Source organism: Pteropus alecto, unplaced genomic scaffold (assembly GCF_000325575.1).
Source record: "Pteropus alecto unplaced genomic scaffold, ASM32557v1 scaffold177, whole genome shotgun sequence".
In the NCBI taxonomy this organism is placed as follows: Eukaryota; Metazoa; Chordata; class Mammalia; order Chiroptera; family Pteropodidae; genus Pteropus; species Pteropus alecto.
This window is the reverse complement of record NW_006442207.1, coordinates 12,069,690-12,078,672: the sequence shown is the minus strand read 5'-3', so window position 1 is coordinate 12,078,672 and position 8,983 is coordinate 12,069,690. Positions and strand designations below refer to the sequence as shown.

Here is an 8,983-nt window from a genome sequence, read left to right as displayed (position 1 = left end):
GTACTGCTGATGAAAAGAAATCTGTTAGTTGTGCACTAACAATGAGAGTTACAGTAATCAAAACATCTTTTAGGGCCTATTAAAGAATAGTCTCATCAATACATGGGTTTACAATATAGACATTGGTTGCTGCTTCTAAGAATACTATTTAATTAATGAATCCTCTATGCTAAACCAAAGTCTTTTTTCCTTTTATTACATTTGTATAATCTCTGGCTTGGACTAATTTACATCTCCTATTTTCAGTGAGTCACCGCTAATTGCCATGAGCTCATTTATAAAGGAAAGACATTAAATCATCTTATGGAGTTGATAAATTATTAAATCAGAACAATTACAGTAACAGGGAAACATGTTCGGAATCAGGAAGGAGAAGGGAAGGGAAGCAAGCAACATCAACTGTTCCCACAGAACAGAACAAAGTGAGTCTGAGATTATGGGGAAGCCTGTCCGCAAAGCACATTAATAATACCCAAGATGACTTCTAGATTCATTAGACAATGAGGTCCCCTGCATCCTGAGACTTACTTATTTATAAGCTATAATTACAGTGATAATTTATTCAGTACCTACTTAGTATGCGTCAGACACTGTATTAGGTGGTGAACTTGGAATGATCTCATTTAAACCTTACAGCCACTCTATAAGTGTAGTATTTGGATAGCCATTTTACAAATGAAGGAATAGAGCCTTGGAATGACAAGGTTAAGGCCCTTGTCTGATGTCACACAGTTAAGTAATGGAGCTGGAATTTGTACCTTGGTTATCTGTGCTTGCTTTCCTTTCCTATGTTGTCTTTCTACTTAAAAGAAAGTCCCCTCACTTGAAGGAACAGAAATCTTTTTCACCCTTCCTCACCAGGTTTTACTTAAGGTTTCTCTGCCTCAGAAACCCTTGGCAACACCAAGTCTTAACAGGCAAACTGCTCCACTCTGTGGACTCCTGAGCCTACTGCCTTCCTGCATTGCAGTCGGTGGCAGCAACTCAAAACTGGGCTCTGGGCCCATCCAACCATGAGTCTCCTCTGCTCCTGCTAAAACTTAAATAGAATTGGATGATATTTACCTATTTTAAAAAACATTTTAAAATGATTTTGCAAAGGAATTCTGTAGCTCACTATCAAAGGGCCTGGAAATGAGGGAACATTACAGAGTGGACAATTCCTCAAAAAGTGATAAATCCGGGATACTTAGAATTCATCTTACTGTACTGGCTAAAGAGGTGACAAGATTTGAGGCATTATCTGGAAACCAGTGTCCAAAGTTAGATCCAGAGATAATGCAAGTCACGTACAGTCTACGGAATTAAAAATCCATTGGAACAGAAAGCAGACGGGTAGTTGCCAGGGCTAGAGAGAGGGGACAATGGGGAGTTACTACGAACTGGGTAGGGGTTTTTATTTGGAATGATGGAAATGTTTTGGAACTAGATAGAGGTGGGGGCTGCAGAACATTGTGAATGTACTAAATGCCACGGAATTATTCACTTAAAAATGATTAATATGTCATGTAAATTTAACCTCAATTTAAAAAAATTTATGGAACTATCAGAAAAATATAATTACAAAGTCTACTATACCTTCTGCTCCAGCTGAGACCATTATACACAGCCACCCCGGGTCGAACTCAGTTACAAGGAATTCCATTAGGACAACATAAGCCAGATCTAATAAGAGAATTGATTTTAAAACAGAGCCTGGAGACAAAGCCCGAAATCTCCTTCAGTATAAATGAAAGAAAGAATAAATAGCTAGAGATGTTGCTTGTTCATATGTACCCATCACTGATTTCCAACTAATATTATTTTTAGTTACATAATCAGCGATCTCTAAAGTCCTGAAAAACATTTAAATCATGCAAATGTATTTTTTTCTCAGAACCCAATAAATTAGTGTACCTGAAAGCATACTAATTTAAAATGAAAATAACTGAGGGGGCTTTGTAGGATCTTAAAATAGATCTCATATGTGAAATTGTATTTTTCTTTATAGAACATCCATTACTGGTTTTGCTGCTTGTTCAGATTTAATGTAGAGTTTAGACTGATGTCATTACTCCTTTTCCTATTTTCAAATATCTCACATGAATGTGCCATTGGCAAATGGGTGAGTGCTCCTGAATCCAGCCAAACAAAGGAAAGGACTGTGTTTATTACTTCACCATGTCCTGCTGCACATTCTTAAAGGCTGAAAAGAATGGTTACTATGTAGATCAAAAGGCTTCTCCCCTCTATCGATCTCCTGGAAGATGATTAGATTGCCCTCATGTTTTATGCTTATATTTCACAACCTTATTAGGTGGGGGTGGGGACTGGCTAAAATGTAGAAATTATTTTTTACAATCCTTTGAAACATACATAAACACATACATATATACCAGGACTGTAATAAAAGTCACACTGCAGACATTTAAAGGTTTATGTTTTTATAGCGCTTCAGTAATTCTGAATAAAACACAAAATAGAGAAAGCTCAGGCTATAAAGAAACATGAAGATTGATTTTGGAGGGGACTCCAGGCTTGCTTCATCTTAGATTAATTACTGTAGATCACCACATGGCTACTTATCTCCCTGATGAGGCAAGTGGTCTTTGTTCTGTGTAAGTCAGACACTTTATTCTAGTTCTATCACATGCTCTTAGAAGTTATACAACGCTCAACAGAGTGTAACCAAAATTGCTAGAATAAGTTCTCAAGTTTAGGAATAAAATCAGTAGCAGATTCTTGTCAATTTCTGATTATTGTTCAGGGCAAAAAAAACCAACAACACATTTTTCTGTAGACGTGCTTATTAAAACAAATTAACTCACTAAGGTTCATCTGCTATGCCATAAGTAACTTTCATCTCCCATGATTTCCTGGCATAAAGAGTCATACACAACATATGGAATTCCTGATGTCCCTTAGGGCTAGACAATCTTTTAACTTTATCTTAAGCCACACTCGAGTTCAATAAAATAAGTTCCTTTCTGACAAATGAAAATGTTTGTCCATGAACTCATCCAGTCTGCAAAGTAGAAGCAGCAGAGCCAAGATTAGAACTAGGGCGAAAGCAGAATCTAGGTCCAACTTCAGACCCTGTATCTCCACCTGTCTCCTGGTTATTCATAAAATGAATGAAGAGAGAAAACACATAAGAAAGGAGAAAAACAGTTTAAATCAATCTTTTAATACTAGTAGACCCCCTTTATTCATTAGGAAAGGAACTGAGCAAAGTAATCTAGGAAGTGACATAGGGACCATATTTGAGCTTGATAATAGACTATATGCCAACCACTGTTCTGAGTGCTTTACATATTCACTAATTATCATAGTAGGCCTTTGAATTAGATACCATTGTCCCCATTTACAGGTAAGAAAAACTAAAGCTGCCCAAGATCACATAGCTTGCAAGTAGCAAAGCTGGGAATCAAAGCTATGCAGTTTGGGTTCACGATTTATGTCCTTAACCACTATACAATTCTGCCTTTATTCCTTTTAGGGGAAAAAATTTTGTTCCTGGCAACCTTTGTCTTTTCCATCTTCTAATTTAAAATGTTATTCGACCAGCTTTTCTCTTGGGAAAATGTTTTCTTAGAAACATTAGAAGAGAAAAATATTTTCTCATTTAAATGAAAATAGTATCACACTAAGAACCCTTGTAAAGCCAGACACCATCAGAACAAAATCAAAACACAGTAAAGACCAAACAATAATATTTATTTTATGTAAGTAAGTACTTGGCAAGCTTTCAGGAGATCAATATGGCATTTCATTTGTGAATGTACTATTAATCTCTAGAGGTAATACAATTTAGATTTCATCAGTCCAGTTTTGAAGATAGGCCAATAATCAAACTCATGTGCACAAAACCATATTGAAAAGAAATAAAAACGAGAACCTACTCTTCCATGGTCTACTGAAGAAAACAAAGATGAATATTCGGAATCAGCATCTGCTTGAAACTTTTCCATTACCAGAGGTTTCTAAGATGCCGAAATACATCACAGAAGTTGCAACCATAAGCACTTTAAAGGGAAAAAAAAGCCCAATTAAAAAATTAGTCACATGTCTGATAAGCAATTATGACCTGATGACCTTACAAGAATATTCGTCTAGGATTGAATCACAGAGTATATACTTTGGGCAAGCTGAGTAAGACAAATGGGTCAGGAGTGTTTCTTCCAAGAATTCAAAGACAAAGTCATTATAGAAGAGTCACTGTGTGTGTAAGCCCTGTGTTAGCTTGGAATCCAGGAGAAAATGGTCAGAGACTGGATAAGAATGTATCTGAATCAGAAGGGAAAGGTAATGCAATAGCAATAGAGGGTAAGCTGAGTGAAGTCCAAGGTCAGAGGAAATGACTTGGGCTATACTAGAGAGAAAAGACTGGAATGACATTTAAGGGAAGAACTAGAAACCTGCCAAGCACGTATTTTGCCAGACTACAACTGCCGCAAGCTATCCCTCTGGGCATCTTTGCTTAGTGTCACGTTAGAGAAGGCTTAGACAGAAACAAGAAGATACCCAGGCTGTGCCAATCAAATCTCTCTTTAGCCATTGAAATTAGGCTCTGGAATCTGCACTTCATATATTCTTAGCTGTGCAGATTTAAGACCCGAGTTTCGTTTCCTCTTACATTCCTAGTAAAAATTCCATTTGAAAAAACATTAATCTTAACTAAACTAAATGCATGCTGCTTGTGGTGGCAGCAAGGCTAACCCAAGGCAACAGGATATTTGTTTTTGTTTGTGCCTTTTTATCATCTAAATCTTTGATCTGGTTAAAGACAGCTACCAAGTATTGCCTCCTCATCCTTAAGTTTTCGCTTCTCCAAGTTAATCAGAAGTAATTGATCAAATTTTTTTTTTTTTTTTTTTTTTTGGTTTCTGGGTCTCTCCAACTGTTCCCTATCCCATTGTTCTCACATTGGTCGGTACCTTTGAAGTATGCTCCCTCAGAACTGGACACAGATGCAGTGGAGATAAATATTAACTCCTTTGATCTGAAACTGTATTTCTGTTGATATAGCCCAAGATCACATTTAGAATTATAGATATGTAAACCAATCAGCATTTGTAGATTACTGGCTGGTAGTAATAGGGCAAATAGTGCTTTGAGATTCTTGTAAGTCAAGTCCAGGAGGGAGTGGGAAAAAAGGGTAGAGTTCTTTGACTCTTATTTACCAGTACCTTAATTTTTTATTAAGATTTTGAGAGATGTTTGTAACCCAAAGACTTTGAGTTCCTTGGAGGAACTCCCTTTAATTTTAATCTTGTCCACACAATGTCTAACAAGTGATAAATTCTTTGACTTGTTCATTGCAGAAGTTTATCAAATAATCACATCTAATATTCTAAATTTTTTTCCATGTTACTATAATTCATAACTTCAAAGCCCTTGGAATGTCTTGTCTTTGAATGCCTCAGACCTTGGGCCACACCAGATAACTTACAATAACAATGTGATTTATGGTGAATGCCTATTTTTCTATACCTGGGGCCCTGGTACATGCTGTATTAATCTGATCACTGTGCCAGTGTCGGGGTCTCAATTCCTGAGTCCATCACATGGGCACTGCATGCCCATGTGACTGTCCCAGTAAAAACCCTGGACACTAAGGCTCAGGTGAACTTGCCTGGTTGGCAATACTTTGACATGTCACGTATCACTGCTGGGAGAATTAAAGACTGTCCCTCCGTCTTCACTGGGAGAGGACTACTTGAAGTTTGTGCATGGTTTCTCCTGGATTCTGCCTTATACATCTTTTTGAAACCTTTGCTAATTTTAATCTGTATCCTTTCACTGTAATAGACTAGAACCATGAGTCCTTCTAGAGAACCACTGAACTTGAGGGTGACCTTGGAGATTCCTGACACATGTATGTCAATATGGGACAAGAATAAAAATACTAATTCGTGAAGAAACTTTAAGAGGCAAAGAATTCCAGTTACTATTCTGTCCATTGTCAAATGACAGCATCCAGTATAATCAGTTAAGGTAAAGACGTTTATAAAATATCTATTTGATGGCAAAATTTAACTTTGATTCAATACCTTGTCTCTTAGAGTTTTGGTTATTTTTTTTTTAAATCCACAATAAGCAACAACATTTCAAAATAGGTTAAAATAAATTTTTATTAAAAAATTTTATTAAATGTTAGATTTTTATACAACTCACAAATTCTTTAAAAAACAATTGCCAATCCTTACCCAATTAAAATTGTTTCTATGCAGATTTGGAAATTTTGCAGTGAAATAGGACCTACAAAATATTTTTTAGAAAACTATCACAATGCTAATCTTAGGCAAAATAATGCTTAAAACTGAAATCACTGTATGCGATTGCGGTCTCGAACATCCATATTCTTTATCTCAGGAATAAAGTAATGGAAAAATGAACATTAAACTGACTTATTGAGGAAACAATGAATAAGTATTCTGTAACCTTCTCAAAATTTTTATTACTTTCAGAAGCAGTATCATTACAAAGTATTAACAATCACAATATGTACTCAAATAAAATGAATGTTAATAAATTTTAATAAATTAACATTCACAGAATAAAAATATTGTTACAAAGAGGCACCCCTTGCTGTAAGATACGTTAAAGAAGTCTTTATTATTACACTGGTTTATGGTATGGGCCATAAACCCTGCAGGAGACAGTCTCTTCACACAGAATGATAATTCATCCCTTTTAGAAGTGAATAACATCTCTTTAGTAGTGTTGCTAGTAAAAAAAAATGAATCCAAGTTCAAAAAATGATGGCAACACACAAAAGTGGCTGATAGTTTTGGTCTTTGTCTGAGAGGTACAGTCTGTAGTTTAACAAAGACTGGCTTTGAATTTTCAGTTCAAAAGCATACTTCTTTCCCAAAAAGATGACTGCCCAACTGATACCATTCCAGAGAGCAGAATCCAAACTACCAACTTGAAAGGGATATGGCTCAATGAAGAAGGAAATAGTAACCGATTTACGTCAAAGATTAGGAAGCAAAATCAGTGTCAGAGTATTTGAAAATCACAAGGAATTTAAAAATTCAATGCTTTGAAAATTTCCCCCTGAGCTATGGATGCTTTTTATATACAGTCTCTAGTAAAATGGATGCATTTAATCAGTTCAAGTTGTACTTATACATGTTATAATGCTTGGTGTGAAAATAGATGTTATGTCTCAAACAGCAACTACGTTTTGTGGAAATCTTTGGTGGGACGCGATCCTGCAGAAGCCTCTTTATTTCTCTCCTCCTAACATGCCTAGAATTTTCAAGTAATTTTCAGAGGAGAAACCACAAGACCATAATGAAGGACCAGCAGACCATCCTGAAAAGGAAAAAAGTGTTTTGCAGTTATTGGAACATGAGCTATGTAAACAATCAAGTCAAAGATGGTTTCTTTTTCATAACCCAATACTAATGTGAAATTCTTTGCTTTAAAGAGAATAAAGGGTCCAAGACAAATATACCTGCTTATTTCACTTATCTCATCACCAAACACTCCTTGTCAATGTGCCTTTTTTATGACTCTCGGGAGATAATTCTGAAACTACTGGGTATCCATAGTTAGCCAAGGTTGTTTATGGCTAGACAGTTCCTCTTTTTTAAAAAAAAAACTAAGAGATATACCTTTCCTTCTTAACAGACTACTTAACAGACCATCCAGGCACTGAGCTTCCCTAAAAAAACACTCAGTCATCATATAGCATCATGGATCTGCTAAGAAATGAAACATTTATACACAGCGATGTCCTCAGTCAGGGGTTGTTGGACAACTTAACCCTATACTGTTTTTTTATCTGCTTTTTTGAGGTTCTATCTCCTCTCTTGATAGCGGGTCTTCATTCCTTGTGCTCTCACCAAGGCTGCATCCAACAAGCAATCCACCTTTTTAAGGAGCTATTTCTAATTTATGATGAACTAGAATACTAGCTAAAAGGAAGACTCACTGGGGAAGTGTGCCATGAGCAACTGGCCTACTTTGAGCAACATGGAGGAGTGATAGCATACATGCCCTGCATTTCCAATCCTGCTCTAGCTATTACTCTTTTTCTTCTTTTCTAAGCCTTTCCATGGCTCCACTTCCTCACTTCTCATTCACTACTCAACTCATTGCAATCTGGCCTCTCAGTTCTTGCAACTCCAGAGAAAACACACTGGAATTCTACAAAAAGGTTCACAAATTCGAATGCCCACAAGGGCCAGGAAAGCAACATAAATGAACATGTGAGTCAGGTATGTGAGCCAAAATGGAATACTGAGACCAGTGGTAAACTACAGAGCACATATCTAGCTAAAAAAATTTATTTTTTATTTTCATTTTTTATGGTAAAAATTTTATTTAATGTTTCAGGAAGCTGAGTGAAAGGTAAATGAGAAATCTTTACACTATTTTTGCAAGTCTGCAATTTCAAGATAAAAGGTTTCCAAATACAAATATAATATTTAAAACATCAAAAAAATTATTTAATTTTCATCTAAAAAAATAAAACAGAACTAGTCTTTTTGATATACTGAATAACATCCACTTTAAGACTATGGGATTCAAATCCACAGCCCTAAAATGTCACTTTTTAAAAAAAATGTTTATTGGGGTAACATTGGTTAATACAATTAAATAATTTTCAGGTGTACATTACAATTTGACATCTATATATTCTATTGTGTGTTTATCACTCAAAGTCCAGTTTCCTTCGGCTACCATATATTTGATCCCCTTTACCCACTTCACCCTCCTCCTACCCACATATATGTGACCACCTTTACCCCATCTACCTGCCCGCTTCTTCCATACCCCCTACCTTCTGGTCACCACAAGTCCATTGTCCATGTCCATGAGTCTCTGTTTGTCCTGTTCATTTGTTGCTTTTTAGATTTATATCCCACATAAGTGATATCATGTGAATTTCAACTTTTTCTGTCTGGCTTATTTCACGTAGCTTGATTATCTCGAGGTCCATCCATGTTGTCGCAAATGGCAGTATTTCATCTCTTCTTATGGCTGAGTA

General features: G+C 36.1%; 1 protein-coding gene across 1 annotated transcript in view; it reads right to left on the bottom strand.

Moving 5' to 3' along the window:
* Positions 1 to 6,412: 6,412 nt before the first annotated feature.
* The window catches only part of PCGF6 (polycomb group ring finger 6), a 27,088-nt gene continuing 24,517 nt past the window's right edge, over positions 6,413 to 8,983 (bottom strand). The window contains exon 10 of the mRNA XM_006920895.3: positions 6,413 to 7,302. Coding sequence (XP_006920957.1) covers positions 7,246 to 7,302 — 57 coding nt within the window. The 3' untranslated portion in view covers positions 6,413 to 7,245. The remainder of the gene's footprint in view (positions 7,303 to 8,983) is intronic.